The sequence below is a fragment of the Penicillium argentinense genome, assembly GCF_028826775.1.
Source record: "Penicillium argentinense strain IBT 30761 chromosome Unknown utg000001l_segment0_segment0, whole genome shotgun sequence".
NCBI classification, from domain to species: domain Eukaryota; kingdom Fungi; phylum Ascomycota; class Eurotiomycetes; order Eurotiales; family Aspergillaceae; genus Penicillium; species Penicillium argentinense.
This window is the reverse complement of record NW_026622660.1, coordinates 236840-258452: the sequence shown is the minus strand read 5'-3', so window position 1 is coordinate 258452 and position 21613 is coordinate 236840. Positions and strand designations below refer to the sequence as shown.

Below are 21613 nucleotides of genomic sequence, written 5' to 3'. Positions count from 1 at the left end.
GGACAGGCGGAGCCAGCGAGCGTATATGGCATGAGAGTCGTGATTAATTTGATATCAGTCGCCCTCATGGAACCTGCCAAGACCCGACAACCAGAGCAATCTGTACCTTCGGGGCGTTCTATTTTGGCCGAAATGATATTACCACAGGGATTCATCGCTGGAGAATGTACACAAGAAGCCACAATATGAACTGGGGCTGAAGAAACCAAAGAATACCGAGGGCTTGGTGGAAACGACTATGATATTAATTGACATCAACTTAGAGCTTGTCTTTCAAGACATTCTTCTTACCAAATTGTGCGCGTAAAATGTTCAAGCATTCCGGGCATTGTTGAAGCCATTCCTGTCGTAATAGGTCTAACGTGGACACGTGTTCAACGATTATGTTTACTGGAGACACCTGTGTGCGACAAGAGTTGGGAACTGTCGCCTCTTCTATGTGATTACATCTGTAGGAGCCTGAGGATGAAGCTTTTAGCTTCCAGGGGACGATTCAAAATGGGCGACAATCTGTCGTACAGGTAAGTCTTAAGCCATAGAACAGTAGATAATTCAAGACTGACATTATGAAAAAAAGTAGTAGCACTTGCAACTTTCCCTACACCTTCTGGATATCACTCGATCGTTCATACCCTCAGACGAGTCAATCGTGACCAGATTGGGCATTGTGCTTCGCCTCCACCAGTTGCGTGTGGGGTCGACACTCAACGAATTCCTAGGCCCATGTGTCCCGACAAGATACACGTCAGACAAGCACCGCGGATCTGAACGAGGAATGTTGTACGTCTAAGGCAATCATGGGTCGAAAGAACACAACGCAAGAAGGGTAGAGATCCAGCACTAGCGACAACCTCGAACAGCCCTCATCAGACATAGACACGCTCGCGGAAGGTGCTATAGAGCAATGAACTGCGTACGGTCGTATAAAATTACATTGCAAGCGTTCAATAATTGAATTGCCTGTTTGCGGTTTGACGAGAAGAAATCGTGCTGTGTGTTTGCGAATGATGTCGACAATCTTCAGCGAGAGAAACCATTCGAAATGTTGAACCACATCAATAGTACAGTCGACTGGTCTGGATCCGTCGGCTGCGTTTTCATGAGACCGCCGCATCGACTGCATTCTTCGGGGCCACCGCCGGCATAGTTGAACTGAAAAACCCCCGAACAGCGCCGAGGACGTTATCCCCACTTGAAACATCATCGACTTGACATACGTGACTTGGGTATGGATTGCATGGAGACAACTTGAAAGCATTTCTCGCCAAGTCGAGACTAGCTTCTCGATTCACAGAGATGTCTACTGCCTCAACAGGTCGAGTGTGCACGGCAGCCACGCAAGGAAGGCCGACAGCAAGTAGTTTATTGACTGGCCACAGGGACAGTGAAAAATCTAACGCATGATAGTGGCTTGAGTATTATCCCGTAGAATAGGGAACTGTTCAAACATCGAGAGTTCAATTGCGAAATCCCAGCTGTATGAAAATTGAAAGAGCGATATTCCCACTCCCGTCATGACCAGAAACGCCGCCCCACCGTGACCAAAGTTATTTATCCAGCTCTCAGAAGTGAATTGTAATATCTCTTGGGTGTGGCAGGGCATCAAGGCGAGTAAAGGAACCGTAGGCAATCTATCGAGGGAAACGGAAGCATTTCATGATGCGTGATCATCGTGACTGGAGGCAGGATACTACGTTACAACAGATCATTAGTACGATCCACATAGATAGTATCAACAGAGTACTTACCAGGATCTTCATATCCATGAAGGGCAAACTGATGGCCGTCGCGATCGAGCGGATCATGAGAGTGGAGGGAGCGTACTGTAGCCAGGCCGAGATACTTCCAGCGGGGTAAGCACACAAGCTCTGACAAAGCGGATTGGTAGCTTCACAGTCTTCAGCGCACTGGTGGAGTAGATGAACGAATCTCTTGTCGCGATAGATTGTCATCGTGGAGGATCCATCAAGAGGACACCAACGTTTGAGTAGGCTCCCGAAGAGGGTTGCGTGGTAGAATCTGAGAGGGATCACGGAGGCCATCGTGGCTGCGTGAGTAGCTGCACGAGAGAACTTCAGGATGGGGTAAGAGCTTTGGCAGAGGGACTTAGATGGTGTTATGCTCTGAAACTCAAGACGGTGCCGATGTCAAGAAACACCAGGAGTCCTGGCAATCCAAGAAGCTTGCGTGCAGGATCCAAGGCCGTAAGAAGACGCGTGGATGGGAGGGTCAGCAGTGAATCCAACACAGGAAAACAGCAGATGAGCAGTCAGGCCCTTTCGTGCAGGCCAGGAGGATGGGGAACACAGTAAATAGTAATGAAGGGCTCGGTACCTGATGATGGATCCCCACTTTCTACCTGGACAGGTCAACACGAATAACCTCGAATGAACTTCCCTTCTCCAGGCTCGAATCACTGATCCAAGGCATGATGAAAAGATAAAGAACCCACGAAGGGTGTGCCAAAACAATTTGCCTCCTAGCCCCCCGAGGGTGACTGAACAGGCGGCCAACGCGCTGTGCAATGCGGTGGTCGTTCTGTGGTGAACCGCCCTCATGACCGCAGCCCACCCAAGCTTGGTAAGTAAGTTGAAGAGGAAAAAAAGAGGGGGAAGTTGCGGGCTGGCTGGCTGGCGATATTTATACCCGCGAGATCAGACGCTAGTCCCAATCGGGAAGGGGAGCCTGTCGGGCAGGGCTGGAGGCATGTGAATGGCGCAGTGTCACGGGCTTGAGTGACAACGGTAGAACGTGCATGGCATGTGGAATACTGCAAAGGCGATTCGCTGCAGATCTACATGTGTTGTTTGTTAATCAATCCCAAGACGCGAGGAGAAAACAATGTAGACTCGATAAATGGTAGTCGAAAGAACCAGTCCGCGCGGCTGGCTGTCTACCAAAAGCATTTATGTTTCTACTTTGCAGCTCCGATGATCTAGACAGTTACTGCTCAGGGTCCGGGCGTTCACAATAATCGCGAGGAGACGTGTTTCGGTAACTGTCACAGGCGATGGTCAAGATGATGAGGATGTAGGCCCGGAACGGCGCATCCAACACGAACGTGAAACCGGCTTAAGCATCGGGAATAACTCGCAAAGATACAGAATTTATATATTGTAGTGGGGAGAACCCCTCCTCCTACTACATGGGTGCCATCCAGACTATGTGACATAGCCGGCAGTATACAGTGGCCGGATAGCTAGTTCTAGAATACACCTTCTTACACCTCCCCGACCTGACCCCTACATTTGGGCTTCTCGCTGTTTCCTGATTGCTACGCGTGTGATTTGTGGTGGTTTTTCTGCTGAATCGACCCGCACGTCTCAGCGCGTGCAGCCATCGAGCGTTCCCCTCTTCAATATCTACCAACTTCTACCGTACTTGAGCTTCCATTTCGGCGACGCACATACCGTAAAAACCTGTACGATGTCTACGCACGCCCTCCGATGGTTATCCGTCAACTCATTCGCTGCACATCTCTCTTCTCCAAACCCGAGTCAATAACCCAGGAGATGATGAAAAGATAAGCCCCAAAAGGGAGGTGCCAAAAAGTACGCCGCAGAGACCCCCAGAAGGTGCCTCAACAGCTGGCCATCTCGCTGTGCAATGCGGTGGTCAAACTGTGGTGAGCCGCCCTCAGGACCGTGGCTCACCCCAACTAGGTAAGTATGAAGAGGAAAGAGAAGAGAAGGATAAATCGGAAAGGGACGCAATATTTATACCTGAGCAGGCGGAACGGAGTGGCAGTTTGCGTACGGGCCTGGCTCGTGACGGCAGGTGCTCGGGGAGCCTGAGGCAGTCTGGGTTCATCCGCAAAGACTCCGACCGCTCTTTACGCCCTTGCACGCCCTTGCCCACTGTCCTTCGTCAATCTTTCGCAGTGGCATTCAAAAATCATCTCTGGTAAGTTCCATCAACCCGAAACCATGCCGATCCTGACCTGATATCGGACTAGATGCTGTAGCGTACCTTTTTATTGAGGTGCGGGAGACCTCTCAACGGGCCGAGATGTCAACCATGTTCAGTTTGACCTTCGAGGTGAGGTTCTGAACGGTCTAAAGTGTGTTCCGGTGGATACATTTAGGGCCATTTGTTTATTTTTCAACAGCCTGTGAACTCTTCGCTTCTCATCTACCTCCCTGGACTCCCTGGACACTATATTCCCGCGCTATCACTGGCGGCTGAGGACACACCAAGACGAACGAGAAACACTGAACACTGCCCGTATACTGAGTTACATTGCATACCAATGTCATTAAAGCCAGCGGGGGACAGCTACGAGTTACAGTCGCAGTTGGAGATACGGTAAGGGAGGCAAATAAAAGTCTGGATTTACCCGTAATGCACATTTATTCATGGCTGACAAAATTAACTAATAGCGGCCTCGCAACACGGAAACACATCGAGATGAACGCGAACTCAACAACATACAACCCAAAGCCTTACTCGTGAACGGAATATCAAAGGCCCACGAATGAACAGTGTGCCAGAGTGCCTGAATGTACTCGGGAAGAGCCGCAGATCCCATGATGCTGCTAGGTAAACCGGCCGGGAAACTCCTCCCAGCAGGAAAAAACACCTCAGAAAACGATGAATGCCGATTTCATATCATTTCGCCTCCTTCATGCTGACTCATGAGGCAATTAGGAAATGAACAAATGCACAAACACGATGAGGATTAGAAATGCAAGGGAAAGTATTCCAGCAATTCCAAACCATCCCTTCGAAGCAAACATGGTCTCGGCTGACTGGTTCCCATATTTTGGAGGCAGCCATTCGGACGAAGGGTACATCGACGTCCCAAAGATCGAGACCCGAACGTATCGATTGCGGTACGTCCTGTTCGACGGACCTTTCTAGGCGTCCACACAATATTCAGAAGCAAGATTTGCCACCTTTTTTGCCTCGTCGGGGCCTTCCACTTTCATACAACAAGTACAACATTACATACAGTGCCCAGCAAGAGGCCGGTTAGGTGTGACAGCAAAAATCCGCTTGGCGTATCATCCACAGTCCCGGCCACAGCAACCACTTCTACCCGCGCAGTCCCAGGCAAACTCAGGCTGAATATACCATTCATTATTCGACCTCCATGCCTGAAATGCTCTCTGCACCGACCATCGGTGAGAGATGCGATATCATAATATCGGTTCCTTCGTTCCTGACAACAGTAGTAGCCGAGATCAAGGTATGCCTCCTTCACATTATGGTCGCGCTTAGCGTTCTCGGTGCGGCAGATTGTTAATTCTAGGGATGACAGCGATGCTATTTCACGCTAGTATAGCCCAACCAGCCAGAGCATGTTAACTTCGCAATCAACGATGGCATCCAAAGTCATTCCAAAGTTGAAATTTCTCAAATTATACTCGTATTTCAGGTAATAGGTGGCAACGGACAGTAGAAACGTCCGTAAAGAGTCGACGCCGCCGTATCGTGACAGGACAACTTCGATCGCTTCAAACAGTGAGGATAAGAGACCAGGCCAGCATTTTGTCGAGTTCAGCAAGCGTGAAGCAAAATGGTGAACCAGCTACACCCCAGACTATTTTCAATTTGGCTCCGCTCCTAATACGGAAGTCCGCGAAAGAACTAACTATAATAAGCCCGGCTGACAAAGTGATCCATGGACGAAGTCAAACATTCCAGATTGATGGATAGATCTGGCACTGCTGCTTTGTAACAATGAACTTGGCGGGTGACTATATTGACATTTTGCCGGCTAATTCGACCGTGACTATACAACGTAGTAGTGAGGACAACGAAAGGTCTCGTTGCTCATTGCACTGCCATGCATTGCTTGCAGGCATTTGTAGGCTCTAGACAGATCGCACCCGGGGAAATGGACAGCTCGACTACAGTCTAGCGATCTAAATCGTGTATCTGTGATGGCACGATCGATTCAAATACACCGCCTTTGTATGTATGGGTATGAAAGGCCTCTTAAAAAATGATATGTCACCATCGTCACAGGATATATTTCTACACTAGCGTACCATCCACGACATTCCGGGGTCATGAATAGTGTCAAAAAAGCCAAATAATTGAAAAGGAGCCGAAGACTGCAACAAAAGGCCGTTTCTAATTATGGGCAGGGTGATATAACCGTGAATGTTAGCAGCTGCCTCTTCAGCAAGGCGCCTGAGCCAGCTTCACTTTCCCGTGACATGACAGATGTGGGTCCTAGCACACGGTCCCAAACAGGTCTAGCGTCAGCCGACCCGCGGATATAAATACCACCTGTCTTTCCGATTCTTTCCCCTCTTTTCTTTCCTCTTCATACTTACCTAGTTGGGGTGGGCCGCGGTCATCAGGGCGGCTCGCCACAGTTTGACCACCGCATTGCACAGCGCGATGGCCAGCTGTTGAGGCACCTTCTCGGGGTCTCTGCGGTGTATTCTTTGGCTTACCCTTAGTGGGTTCTTCATCTTTTCATCATCCTTGAATCCATGATTTGAGCCTGGAGAAGAGATATTTCACCTGTCAGCTGTGTGTCCAGGATTCTGCTATGGACACTGGAGTGACTCACTCACTGACCGCCTACACACGTGCCTGCCTACAGTATAAATATCATCTGCTATTCCAATCCTTCTTCTCCTTTTCTTTCCTCTTCAACTTATGTCTAGGTTGGCTGCGGTCACAAGGGCAGTCCACCACTGACCGTCTATCGCATTGCACAGCGCGCTCTGGGTGGCTGGGTAGTCCTTTCGGGGGCTGACTGGGCACTATTTTTGGCACTTCCCTTCGGGGATTCAATCTTTTCATCATGCCTTGGGTCATTGACTCGAGCCTGGAGAAGAGGGAAGCAGTAGACTGGGATTCGATGCAGCGTTGTAGCGTTCGCAGGCTGTGATGTCGCTGAACGGTTCCGTTATGACATCCCAGTAACCACCCACCACGCACAGAGCTCTAGCATCGCCATCCCGAGTTGTCATATCTTCATCCTCGCCATAACGGCCATCCTAATCAGTCTATCCACAACCTCATCTCCTAAGTACTCAGACAGTTAGTATATCTCCTCATTCTGTTCAGGATGCCCCTACGCCTCGTTTAGAACGTCTCTGACCCTATCCTCATCCAGCACGAGTTAAAGGACCTCATCCTCATCCTTACCCAGCCGTCGTCGTACAGCTTCGAGACACCTCACACAGGCTTCAGATCACCCTCACCTTCCTGTTACTACAGGAAGAACGCGGAAAACCCCACAACTAACCTACAGGTGATCGGATCCTATTTCCATGGCACCGCTTCGCTATCAGACCCGCAACGCGGCGGGGATTACTCAGACTACTCAGACGCAATGCCGCACCTCCGATTTGTGGACTCCAGTCGCTACAATAGACCGAGAAGCATTGTCTGTTTTAATACTCTTGCTTGTTTTGCCGCGATGTTTTCCTGCGCTCGTTGCGAGGACTCTGCGATTACAATCGGTATGAATCTCCCAATCCCATCCCATCCCATCACTAACACCAACGCTCACGAACCCTCCGGAAGGCGTCTGCCGTTCCTCAAAACACAGCCAATACTGTCTTCCAAGTCGAGTTGCTCGTCGATAGACACCGATGTCACTTTGCGGGATGACATTACGGCAGCCTACGGGGCCCGTCTTATCGAATGCCATTGTCGAATGGTGAAAAAGTGGCTGATGATTCCCCGATTTAGTTAATAGGCCACCGTCTCGGGGTGAAGGCCACCGTCTCGGGGTGACAGGGTTCGTAATCACTGCGATTGTCTATGTCAGCACGCACGTCTGAAGTCGCTGGCTTGGGCAAATACGTAATCTGTGTGTGAGTGATGAAGCATTCGTGCCTGTAGTCGGTAGGCCGGCAAAGGGCTCGAGTGGAATCAACGGAGGGAATACATCGGGGCTCGTACAATCACAACGGTCTAGATGTGAGCGAGGGTAGATCAACCATCAGGAGTACCGTATGCGAATTTGCAGTTGTCAGTCCATCGATAGGAAATCAAATCTTAACGGTCCACGGCTTCAGACTTCATCGCAGATCGACTTCGTTGTCAATGTGTGTTCGCGAGACCAACGCACATGGAAAACCAATCAGACCGGGGCAACGGACACATATATTTGGCAAAGAAAGAAGGACAAAGTGATACATCTCTTCTCCATCCTCGAGACCTTGACCCAAGGCATGATGAAAAGATCCCACTGTTGTGTGGGGTTCCAAAAATTGTGAGGTAAGGTAAGATCAATTAGACATTAAGTATGAGGAGGGAAGAAAAGGAGAGGAAGTTTCGGAGCAGCAGGCGATATTTATACCTGAGGGCCGCCGGCGCTAGGCTACAATCGGAAGGGTAATCACTGTTTGGACAGGATCACATCGAAGACCCCATTCGCTCCTTCCCAACGCGGGTCCACGGCTCCGGTGACACTTCCACACTCCCCATCTGGACAATGCCCTTCCAACCCCACCAAATCAAGCCAGGTGAGTCCAACGAGTTGTCAACAAATGTCCGAGTCTACGCGCATATAATAATGCCATGTCATACCTCCAGCACTCTGATCTCGCCTTCTTGCCAACGCGTTAACGGCCGCCTCAACCGCAATGCTGTCTCAGACTGAGAAGCGACACCTTGAGCCCCAAAATGGACGCGAATACACCATGATATCGAAGTTATGGACCATCCAAGAGGGATTAAAGTACTATACTTGGTCGACTGACCCCATTAAACGATCTGTCACGAATACACGTGTGCTGCTGTCTTCAGTCGAAATCGAACTCAAATCAGTCCACGTTTTCTGCACTGAGTGCTTTTGAGACTGTCCTCGCTGTTCATCGTTGCTCTCACTACAAAACCATTGAAAGATCACCTTGTTATGTTGTTGCTTCCCATGTCAGACGCGTGCTGATGGGTATGAGTCTTGTACAATGTGCTGATTTGCGATCCTTGTTGACGGTGACCATTTCTTTTGGTCCCACGCCGCCATTTACAGACACGAGTGCTGATGGCCAATGATTTTGCCCTGCGTCCCTGTGCATACCAATCTCATACGACAAGTCAACAATAGCATATAATCAAATCATATCTATTTCTTTGCTACGGTGAGTATAGTCCCCATCCTCACTAAACAATGAGACTCATCTAGTTTCTCGGGCTGACTCAATGTGTCTTCAAAAGCATATCTCCGTCTCTGGTTATTAGTTCATGGACAGTCTTCAAAACTTCAGCGACAATGTCATATCCACCGCTCTTCATACAAGATCGCGCTTCAGGGAACCTCAATTCTCCAGGATAATTGCAGCCTGATCGGGATTCCTGTGCAATTGCTAATATGACATGGCAACATTAGCCTGGATCCTGATTTTGTAGCACGCTACTAGACACACAGCTAGACGCTAACAAGCTGCCTTGTGTTATTTGTTTAATATAGACCCAAGCGAGGGGTGGATGAAACTGTGAAGAATTGTCGTGTTCAGAAGTGTGTTCATGACCTCGAGTAAGTGCGTCGTTCTTGCTGTCGCAAATTGTGCCAACAGGTACCACACATCATTCTGAAACATGACACGACAATCATTTTACTAAATCTGAGACATTTATAGCTGTAATTTCGTCATTTTCCTTTCCTTTTTCTCCGACTGTCCGATCATCCAACGCGGCATGCGAAGTTATGCACCGATGAATGCTTCCTGTCACCGATTCGAATCCCACTACACCCATCCTTTCCCAAAGTGGGGCTGGTTGTCAATAGTAGCCTGCGTTTGACACTGGCCAGCTTTTGGGAGCTCCAAAAGTCCATGGCATTCCCGATCTATCGTTACCATTGATCGACGAACCGACCTTGCATCTCGCAGGTCGTGACATGCCGGATTCAGGACATCCAACGGACAATTAGATACATATCTGGACAGAACATACTGTGTGGCCAATCGGGCTGGGGTAGGGAGCGAATGGCACAGCGTTCACGTCGAGGCTGAGCATGCGTCGAGCCATCTTAACGGATATCTTTGATGACGATGGACTCGGTTAATAGAATCTGACTGTGCAAGCTTGACCTACGAAGCTTTTCAACATCCCTTCTTGCTGCAGTATGCCCCAGCGTTACAGAAGCTCTACCGTAAGCTATAATAAGTGCAAGTTGAAGACTATGGCCCAGTCCACTGCGAGCGGAGATAGAGCGTTTTATTGCACATCCAAAACAGCCATAAACACGCATGTGTTGGGTTCCAGACAGCAGCTCTCTTCCTAAATGCTCGAAGTAACACGATTATTGTCATGGCCAGTTATGGTGATGTAAGAGCAACTTGGCTACACCCCGCGCGTAGACCCAAGGTGATATATTAGTATCTACGAGCATCCAGTGTCCCACAGATTATGAGTACCTATCATACAAGCAGATGGGCGTGTGCTGGAAAACATCAATGTCCATAGATGAGTGGTGTATGTCCATACGTGATGCTAGATGGCAGTGACCTACGCCTCCCGTCAAGCATCCACGAATCTCTTCTCCAAGTTCGAGCCACTGGTTCGAAGCGTGATGAAAAGATAAAGAACCCACTAAGGGTGTGCCAAAACAATTTGCCTGACAGTCCCCGTGGGAACCTGAACAGGTGGCCAACGCGCTGTGCAATGCGGTGGTCGTTCTGTGGTGAAATGCCCTCTTGACCGCAGTCCACCCAAGCTTGGTAAGTATGAAGAGGGAAAGAAAGGAGGAAAGGTGGCGGATGTGTGGTATTTTTAGGGTTCTTGTTGTCACGTGATGTGGTGTTAACAACCCGCCGCAAGAAGGGTTGGTTGATTGTGACTTTGGCAACTCCGCTTGAGGATCGACTACTATCTTCCACGAAAAGGTATCATTCCTGGACATTATTCCTTATCATTACTATTGGCTTTGCGGTCTTCTTACTGTTGTTGAATGTTCAGGCTCCGATGATATATCAATGCGTTGAACTGTTGTAATTCACTGGTATGTTTTATTCTTGAGGGGATACACGAGGCTATATATAAAACGAGAAGACCAAGTTGATTACAAATCAACTTGATTCTTCGTATAGGTGAACCGGGATTATTTCCGATATTGCGGCTTTGTTCCTGATCTGCGCTAGCCTCATATCACAACATGAACGATTCAATCAACAGACTGATCCACGGACACAACGATCCAACGTCAACGCTACATGCCAGGAGCACGGTATGTATCGTTCAGGTAGCTTACCCCGTAGACCGAGCTCTAAACTTTGAGTGCTGACTGTAGTATTCTCCCCAAGTGTCCCTACCTATTGCCCTCCTGCCACCCACAGGACCAAAGATCGTCGACGAACTTCCCCGGATCGACAGGCCGTGATCGGCATAGACCAACCAAGTTCTATAAAAACGACGTACGGAGATCCGTTTGAACCACGTGTACTATATACCATACACATGACTATACGCAACAGTAGCCAGGGGGGTGGGTGCGGAGACATGGTACCTGCGACAGTCATCGTCCCGGGACACTCATACAATGGGATGTCCGCAAGAGTGGGAGACATCTCTACCCCGCTGCAGTTTGATTGCAGAGTTTACAACAAGCTGTCGATTGCATATCATATTCGCAAGCTGCCACTTGAAGTTATTGCCGTCGATCGTCCACAGAATAGAATATCGAGGGTCTCGACAACGATTTGGGTTCCGAAGTATCCGCCCGATTGGGGACATACGGTCCAAAATAATACTAGTACTCTGTTCGAGGTGTAAAGCAACGACAGGTCCATGACAAGAGCGGACACTGAATGATGCCAGCGTGCAATTGCCATGGACAAACACGTGTGATGTGTGGAGCGCGGACATGACGGCAAACATCTCCGAGATACGCTTACGACGAGGCCAAATAATGAGCCGGCCCTGTGAACGCAGTCGCCAAGGATGGTTCGAGGTCTGCGATCACAGTTCATGGTATATCCTCGCTTCGAGAATGAAGCCTCTCTGTCATCGTTCAGTAGCTAGACGACGGCTCGAAGAATGACGAGAATACGTAGGCAACGTTTTGCAGAGGTCAGCAGCATCTTTGAGCAAATAAGAACCACGAAAACAGCTTCATTGCTCTTTCCATCTACAACCAGATCTATACCTCCGCGTAGCTTGTGTCTTCACGTGCTACCACTGGTCGGCAATCCGTACCCTTCCCAATTGGGACTAGCGCTATCTGCCCCGAACAAAACCAACTTTCTCGCCCATCGAACTTCTTCCTCTTCCTTCTCCTCTTCAACTTACCTAGTTCGGGTGGACCACGATCATGAAGGTGGTCCATCACAAATCACCTGCCGCATTGCACAGCGCGTCAGTCTCCTGTCCAGTTTAAACCTCCTCGGGGGCTGGAGAGCATATTGTTTTGGCACACCCTTCGTGGGTTCCTTTTTTCATCATGCCTTCAGCCAGCGGCTGGAGGATGGAGAAGAATTTGGTATGTGGATTGAGCATCATCGCTTGGAGCACGGTGTTGTCCAAGGCCGTGTCGATGTCGTTACCTATTCCTGTCTGCTGTTTGCCTTTGACTTGACCGGGAGATGATACAGTACTCTTGAGGATATGGTGCTTGTGATGTGCTAACGCCACCCTCGTTCTACAGAAACACGTCCCGATGTTGAAGCAGCTTCCGCCGTCGATGTCTCCCTCGCTTCATCACGATCCTACGTACCACATCAACACTCACGACCCCGTCCATAGGCAACCTTTCGAAGGCCGGTAATATCTTAAGCGAGGTTTGACTGGGCTATGAATGCGGGGAGTCTCATTGCTCTGTGTGTGACACATGAAGCAAAGGCTTTCTGAGGGCACGTTGACGCTGGGCATCCTGTTAAATGATACTCGGCGTAGCACGCTGTGTATGAGCCTCCATGTCTCACTCCTGTCCTGGGCAATGCAGCCTTCAGTATTTGGTAAATCGCAGACAGGATGTTCTAGGAGAAATTGCTCGCGATCCGTCGCATCCGCCGGGCGTCATCTCATCACGTATCTAGGGCAGCACCATGCTCTACGCCTTCATCATCACGGTTATTCTGTTTCTGAGTTTATCGTAGAGGTCGGACTTTTATTGAGAGTCTGCCATGAGTCGATTCCTAATGCCTACAAACCCTGTAGGGACTGACAGCGCCCGTAGACCAGCCCCTCTGACGGGCACGGATCGCTAACAACGGCCGTGAAACAGATATCCTGTCGAATGGCACAGCTAAACGATCCAGAGCACTGACTACACCGCTTGGAGTACCAATTGAACCCGCGAAGATATGTTTCACGTCCTTTTAAGGCGTTACGGACGCCAACCCGCCTGCTATCTCGACAACTGTCTTCTCCAAGCCCGAGTCAATGACCCAGGAATGATGAAAAGAATCCCCAGATGGGAAGTGCCAAAACCTATGCTCAGTAGCCCGCCGAAGCTGACTACCCAGTGCAATGGCATGGACGGTCTGATGTGAACTGTACTCATGACCGCAGCCCACCTGGACGGGGTGAGTGAAGAGGAATAAATGGAGAGGAATAGCTGGACCAACAGACAATACGTCTGCTGTAAAAGGACACATTAACTGACCAAACACTGTCTACACACCAGGAGCGACCACCACACCTGCCCATTTGGAAGCATCTCTTCTCCAGCCTCGAGTCATGACCCAAGAGATGGTGAAGGTGAAAAGATGAGAAACCCACGAAGGGTGTGCCAAAAAAATATGCTCTCCAGCCCCCGAGGAGGTTTAAACTGGACAGGCGAACACCGCGCAGTGCAATGCGGTGGACGTTCTGTGGTGGACTGCCTTCATGATCGCGGTCCACCCGAACTAGGTAAGTTGAAGAGAGAAGAAAAAAGAAGCAAGCATTGGGGAGAGAGGTGATATTTATACCTGAGCAGGCGGAACGGACTGGCAGTTCCCCGGGGGGGGGGGGGGGGTCTGTTGACACGTGCCATAGGTGAATACTGGTAGAGCAGAGTCCGGGAAATTTCCAGCCCACCACTGCTTCCCTCTCCACAGTCTCGCGGCTACGTCTCGAAGCATACTGGTATAAGCGGTTAATGCAGAATATCGCAGATAATGTTCACATTCAACGATTTGGTAAGTTTGCCCGAGCCTGAGAAGTAACGGCGCACCCCGTGTTGATGGCTGCATTAGGCTTTCTACAGGTATCTCACAAAGCCGTCTGGCCCGATCACAACCTTGCCGTGCCCCTAGTCCGTATTCGAGCAATAATTATGTGAATCCCGTCAAGCCCGTTCGCTGTGTCGAGCTATCGGTGGGAGGCATTTGCCCTCACAGATATTTGATACCACACACAATACCACGACCTTTTCGAAGTTCACATTGTGGCACTGGACAGGAAATGGACGGCAAAGTTTTAGTGAATATGTACTTCGAGAACTGCTCCAACCGCGCTCGAAAACCGTTAGATGACATTCAGGAAGCGTTCGCTCGCGTTCGGGAATCCTTGGACAAGGATGCAGCAAGCGTTTGAAAGGCGTCCAGGAAGCGCTTCATTATATTAGGGAAGCGTTCAAATACGTTCAGAAAGCCCTCGGATGCGCCCAGTAAACTTTCGATCACGTTCGAAATCGTTCGATGGCATTCAAAAAGCCCGTTGCTGGGTTCGGGACACACTCAAGACGCCTTCGAAAGGTGTCTGATTGTGTCCAGAAAGCCTTCAACAAGATTCAAGCATTCGAGCCTTCAGAAACGCTTCAATAACATCCAACCCGTCCCCAGCCGCCGAAATCCTCAAGCAGCGCCCAAGTAAGATTTTCTATCTCCGATTGAGAAACGCCCAATACCTTGATTGCCTCACACGAAGAGATTGACGGCCCTGGGTGCTGCAAACGTTTCATACTGCAAGGCCTCCATCACGATGAGATTCCTTTAACTAGCTGAGTTTCTTGTATACGTGTTTTTAATTCTGGATAGCAGAGTTCTTGGGGGTCAATAAGGACTGGTGAATGGGAACTTATATTTGAGAAATGTTCAGAATGATTTAACGAAGAAGAGGGACAGTGTTGGATTTATCGCCTGGGAGTGTACTTGCTAGCTGATTGGTAAACGTTGAACATTTAGACGTATGCTGATGTGGGTATTGAATGATTCGACCGCTCAGCTTCCATTCGACATACTTTACAAGAACCTTCCATGTGGTGTAGAGGGTCTTCCCACGAAACATCACAGTATACTCATTGTCATGGCTAAACAAATGACCCTTTCCATTCACACGAGTTATCCAACGGTCTCTCGTCTTCAGGATGAGCGCTGTTGTACAAGCGGTGTGTCGCACCTGTCGGTTACAGCAAAAGCAGCGTAGAGGTTTCGTGCTTCCCCGTGCCTTTAACGTTCATCAGGCGAGGAGTTCGAGGAGCCGGTGCGAATATGGAAGGGGTCCTGGGAGATTCGAAACAGGTATCAGTCTGAGATGATAAGATCATCCCAGCAAGAAAGGATCGGGTTTGACAGGACGGGGAATACATGGAAGGGCAAGAGGAAAGTGGATAGGGCGCCAGTTATGATACTTTACCGTTGACTCTGACGATGCCCTAATGACTGAAAGATGTCCGTGGGACACCGTCACTAGTCCGGCACCCGTTAGACTGTAGCTTTGACCGCAGCACAGAGTGAGGTGTACTGACTGGGATGCTGCGCAGACATGGATAGACTGGACTCGAAGTATCTGGGTCTTGATGAAGAGTCTGGAAGTCTCGGGCCGCGGGTTGCTGTCGTATAGAAGGTGACGCATCGAGATGAGCGTAGAGTTGGGAAGATGACAAAGATGACGACAGACCGCAAACAGGAACTCACCGATGCTGCTCAGCGCGTAGGACGATGACAACCATGGTCTTCAGAATCAAATGACATTCGATAGGAACTAGAGATATACGGCGAGAACGTCGAGTAGCGCCACGTACTTATGAACGACAATCAGCGTGTGGATGTCATCTCTCTTCTCCAGACTCGCGCCACTGGCCCAAGCATGATGAAAAGATAACCCCACGAAGGGGATGCCAGAAAATACGTCCCCCAGCCCCCAGAAGGTGACTGAACAGGCGACTGCCGCGCTGTGCAATGCTACAGTCTATCTGTGGTAGCCCGCCCTCTTGACCGCGAACTACCTGAACTAGGTAAGTTTGGAGAGGAGAAAGAAGAAGAAGAATTTCGGTGGGCGAGAAAGTTGGTTTTGTTCAGGACAGACCACGCTAGTCCCGATCGGGAAGGGGGCCTATGAATGGAATGTCGACATTGGCAATTCTCACGGGCTGCCAGACCTCCTTGCGGCTGATAGACAAATTATTTGTTGACATGCGCTCTGGTTATTCTGGTGATGATTTGTTCTTGCTTCTTGTCTAGATAGCCTGACAGGACGCTCTGTGCTGCTCGGCCATAACGTTAGTGCGGTGGTCAAAGACTATGACACACATCATTGGGAATTATATTATCACGCTGGCTGTGAGAGTCTCACTTCCTGTAGTCCATGCGGTCAGTGGGGTTGATCTGTTCTGCTGTCACCGGTCTTCTGTTCTGTTCTAACCGGGCCTAGGAGGGCGCTTCCTGTCCACCTCCGTAAGGACTACTTTCGGATCCGGATGAGGTTCTCCGGCATCAAACATTGCTACAGCAATGTTCGAATTTGGCTTCCATGTTTTGCACAGAGAAACTATCTCCAGCCCCACCGCCAAGATGATGGTGAAGCGGCTTAGGCTAAATTAGGTTAGACCACAGATCACCCGATACGTCATAATGGAAATGTAAGTTACCTGACAAAATAATACGCCCGAAGTCCCCGCTTCTTCGTTTCCAATGGCTCAGAGAGAGCCGTCCACGCCTCGTTCTAAAGATAGAACTGAACACCGAACACATTTTAGCGCCCAGAAAAGTCACCTGATAAAAAGATTGGGGATGAACTCCGCCTGGGTTGGGACCTTCCCTTTACTCCAGAAAGCAAAGCAGTGTCTACATCGCATGTCAGCTATGGCATCTCTATCTATATCATTTAGTGACGGAAACCGGGGTACGCAGGTAGGAATCAATAATGGATCAATACATCTTCCCCCGGGTAGGTTTCATAAGACCCCTTACCAAGCTGAAATTGACTAATCACCGTTAACCTAGAGCGACCGGAAACTCCACCAGCCCCTCTATCGACCGTCCCGTTTCGCCGCGACCCAGACTTTGTCAGTCGCGACAAACTGCTCGATGAGATACATAGAAGAATCTCAGTCCCAGGTTCCAGGATAGCTCTTGTGGGCATCGGTGGTGTCGGGTGAGTGTAAGGAGGTTAGCGGGTAGGTCAGTGCTAACAATCCACAGGAAATCGCAACTTAGTATCGAATACTCCTACCGCGTCCGATCCCAATCACCGGCGACATGGGTTTTCTGGGTTCATGCAAGTAACGCGGTCCGGTTTGAGCAAAGTTTCCGGGATATCGCCGACCAGGCCAAAATGGTCGGGCGCCAGGATCCCACAGTGAATATATTCCGACTCGTCGAAAGCTGGCTCCAGGATAGCAAGAGAGGAAAGTGGTTGCTGATTCTTGATAATATTGATGACGATGGGTTCCTTCGCCAGCCCCTGGCGACAGGTCAGCAGGGTGCGGAGGTCGGCCAAACCAATGCCTCGACAAAGCCACTATTAGAATTCCTCCCCCAAAGCCCGAACGGTTCAATAATTATCACAAGTCGGAGCCGAGAGGTAGCATTGAAAATTGTCGACCGCCAGGACATCATTAAAGTCGAACCAATGAAAAAGCCCGAGGCGCTAGAACTGCTCCAACGAAAAGTTGGACTGCCAGCGGAAACCCCTGATATTCTGAAGTTGGTGGAGGAACTGGAGTTCATGCCACTAGCGATCATACAGGCTGCCGGCTACATCGTACATCGAGCGCCTCGCTGTTCTGTCTCCCGGTACCTAGAAATATTTCGGAAAAGTGATCGCGAAGCGACAAAGCTTCTTGATTATGAAGCTGGTCATCTCTATCGAGATTGGGAGGCAAAGAATTCGATTCTGGTTACATGGCAAATATCCTTCGACCATATTCGCCGAATAAGACCACCGGCCGCTGATTTGCTCTCTCTCATGAGCTTTTTGACCGACAGGGAGTCTCAGAGGATCTTCTTCGAGCTCAATACGAGATCAAAACCGACGATTCGAGCTCGGAGGAGTTTACGTTGGAGCACAGTGACGATGATATGGATAGCACGTCTGGATCTAAGACGGATTATAATTTTGAGGATGATATCACAACATTAAGAGACTTTTCATTTATTTCTATCGAAAAGGACAACACGGTCTTCACAATGCATCGGCTGGTGCAACTGACTGTGCGTGTCTGGCTGAAAACTGATGAACAGCTAGAGCGATGGAAGGAGCAATTTATCATGATCCTGTGGCAAAGGCTTCCGACAGGTGAATATGAAAACTGGGCACAGTGCCAGCCGCTCTTTCCACATGTGAAATCAGCCATGTCACAACGACCAGAATCACAAGACTCACTAGAAAAATGGGCTACGCTGCTTTACAGAGGGGCATGGTATGCGCGAGAACGCGGAAGTATTGCGGAATCAATGGATATGGCATCTAGATCGCGGAAGCAAAGGACATTAATGTTTGGCCCCGAGGGTGAACAGACCCTCAGTAGCTCTGCGATGTTAGCGGACGCACACCGACTGGAGGGGCAATGGGAAGAGGCAGAACAACTCGAGGTGCAGGTGATGGAGACTCGCAAGACGAAGCAGGGTGCGGACCATCCTGACACGCTGACGAGTATGGCCAATCTGGCATCGACGTATAGGAACCAGGGCCGATGGGAAGAGGCCGAGCAACTCTTTGTGCAGGTCATGGAGACTCGCAAGACGAAACTCGGCGCGGACCATCCCTCAACGCTGATGAGTATGGCCAACCTGGCGTCGACACTCTGGAACCAGGGCCGATGGGAAGAGGCAGAACAACTCGAGGTGCAGGTGATGGAGACATTCAAGACGAAGCTCGGCGCGGACCATCCCTCAACGCTGACGAGTATGGCCAACCTGGCGTTGACGTATATGAACCAGGGCCGGTGGGAGGAGGCCGAGCAGCTCTTTGTGCAGGTCATGGAGAATTTCAAGACGAAGCTCGGCGCGGACCATCCTGACACACTGACGAGTATGGCCAATCTGGCGTCGACATTCTGGAACCAGGGCCGGTGGAAAGAGGCAGAGCAACTCTTTGTGCATGTCATGGAGAATTTCAAGACGAAGCTCGGCGCGGACCATCCTGACACGCTGACGAGTATGGCCAACCTGGCGTCGACACTCTGGAACCAGGGCCGATGGGAAGAGGCAGAACAACTCGAGGTGCAGGTGATGGAGACTCGCAAGACGAAACTCGGCGCGGACCATCCCTCAACGCTGACGAGTATGGCCAACCTGGCGTCGACGTATATGAACCAGGGCCGGTGGAAAGAGGCCGAGCAGCTCGAGGTCCAGGCCATGGAGACTCGCAAGATGAAGCTCGGCGCGGACCATCCTGACACACTGACGAGTATGGCCAACCTGGCGTCAACGTATAGGAACCAGGGCCGATGGGAAGAGGCCAAGCAGCTCGAGGTCCAGGTCATGGAGAATTTCAAGACGAAGCTCGGCGCGGACCATCCCTCAACGCTGACGAGTATGGCCAACCTGGCGTCGACGTATATGAGCCAGGGCCGGTGGAAAGAGGCAGAGCAGCTCGAGGTCCAGGTTATGGAGACTCGCAAGACGAAGCTCGGCGCGGACCATCCTGACACGCTGACGAGTATGGCCAACCTGGCGTCGACGTATATGAGCCAGGGCCGGTGGAAAGAGGCAGAGCAGCTCTTTGTGCAGGTCATGGAGACTCGCAAGACGAAGCTCGGCGCGGACCATCCCTCAACGCTGACGAGTATGGCCAACCTGGCGTCGACACTCTGGAACCAGGGCCGATGGGAAGAGGCCGAGCAGCTCTTTGTGCAGGTCATGGAGACATTCAAGACGAAGCTCGGCGCGGACCATCCCTCAACGCTGACGAGTATGGCCAATCTGGCGTCGACGTATACGAAGCAGGGCCGGTGGGAAGAGGCCGAGCAGCTCGATGTCCAGGTTATGGAGACAAGCAAGACGAAGCTCGGCGCGGACCATCCTGACACGCTGACGAGTATGGCCAATCTGGCGTCGACATTCTGGAACCAGGGCCGGTGGAAAGAGGCAGAGCAACTCTTTGTGCAGGTCATGGAGACTCGCAAGACGAAGCTCGGCGCGGACCATCCCTCAACGCTGACGAGTATGGCCAACCTGGCGTCGACACTCTGGAACCAGGGCCGATGGGAAGAGGCCGAGCAGCTCTTTGTGCAGGTCATGGAGACAAGCAAGACGAAGCTCGGCGCGGACCATCCTGACACGCTGACGAGTATGGCCAATCTGGCGTCGACATTCTGGAACCAGGGCCGGTGGAAAGAGGCAGAGCAACTCTTTGTGCAGGTCATGGAGACTCGCAAGACGAAGCTCGGCGCGGACCATCCTGACACGCTGACGAGCATGGCAAACGTCGCCTATACCCTTCGCTCGTCGGGTCAAAGCAAAGCCGCTTTGCTGTTAATGGGCGAATGCGTTCTACTTTGTGACCGAAAACTAGGCCCTGACCATCCACATACTATGTCCTTCAAATCTGCCCTTAACAAATGGCGTAGGAAGGACGAGTCTCTATCTTTCGAGAATATTAAAGCGCCAACCGAAACCAACGATGACCAAATCCTAGCCAGTCCCACAGAAACCCCCGAGCCAGTTTCCAAACCTGACCGACATGGTAGGCGCAAAATCTTCTCGCGCCTCTTCAGTAGAAAATAGGGCCTGACCCTGTTCAATTGCCATGGAAGGAAGCTTGTTTTGGTATATGACAAACTGAGGGGGTGGTCAAATACCACTAGGACACTTCGGAAAAGGCTTATTCATCGTTCGCCCAATTTGCCTTAATGTGTTTACACAACATGCCACAGTTCAACAAGGGAGACCCCTGAGATCGATTGAGCGATCTCAACAACCTTCAATCCATCATCTTATCCTGTTGGGACATCTTCAGTACTAGCCAGTACATCAATTCCTCATCCTGACAATATATAATAGTGAAAGATAAGGAAATCAACGAATCTCGTTATCGCAAAGATAAATCTCTCTCTTTCTTTGACGATATGCATTTAGATATAATATCCGCCAGTTGGGAACCCGTCACACTGAAAGATATAGCTTCTATAAAGTAGTATTCAGGAAGGAGCTCGTATTCAATGAAGTTTACTGTCAGAACCTTTGGGCAACAAGACTATGTCTGTCTGTATAGCAGTTTATAGAAACTTTTTTTTTTTTTTTTTTTTTTTAATAAACGTGGTATCTTACGGGCCCCTATTCGTTCGATGTTCCGTACCATACGTCAAGACTGTTCAAAACAAGCATGATTTGCAGCCTAGCCGAGTCTAGCCTAGGCAGTTTGAGCATTGCCTTGGCGGTGGGGCGTGGGACCATTTCTCTATGTAAAACATGGAAGCCAATTTCGAATATTGCTGTACAGGGCATTCCAAAACTCATTAGACATTCAGCGCACATCACAATACAGCCCTGTCTCCCCTCGGTGGCAGTGAACACGTAGCCCGTGTCTTCACGCTGGGACACAACTGCAA

At 50.1% G+C, this 21613-nt stretch overlaps 2 protein-coding genes across 2 annotated transcripts; one reads left to right on the top strand and one right to left on the bottom strand.

Moving 5' to 3' along the window:
- Positions 1 to 1562: 1562 nt before the first annotated feature.
- Positions 1563 to 2042, bottom strand: N7532_000071 (uncharacterized protein; the record flags this gene model as incomplete). The annotated part of the gene is made up of 2 exons (XM_056612575.1): positions 1563 to 1631; positions 1749 to 2042. The coding sequence occupies 2 exons, from the start codon at positions 2040 to 2042 to the stop codon at positions 1563 to 1565; spliced, it is 363 nt and encodes a 120-aa protein (XP_056479799.1).
- Positions 2043 to 16983: 14941 nt separating this feature from the next.
- Positions 16984 to 20789, top strand: N7532_000070 (uncharacterized protein; the record flags this gene model as incomplete). Its single annotated transcript, XM_056612574.1, has 5 exons — positions 16984 to 17007; positions 17064 to 17125; positions 17185 to 17214; positions 17262 to 17823; positions 18048 to 20789. 5 exons carry the CDS (start codon positions 16984 to 16986, stop codon positions 20787 to 20789), a joined length of 3420 nt encoding a protein of 1139 aa, XP_056479798.1.
- Positions 20790 to 21613: the final 824 nt, after the last annotated feature.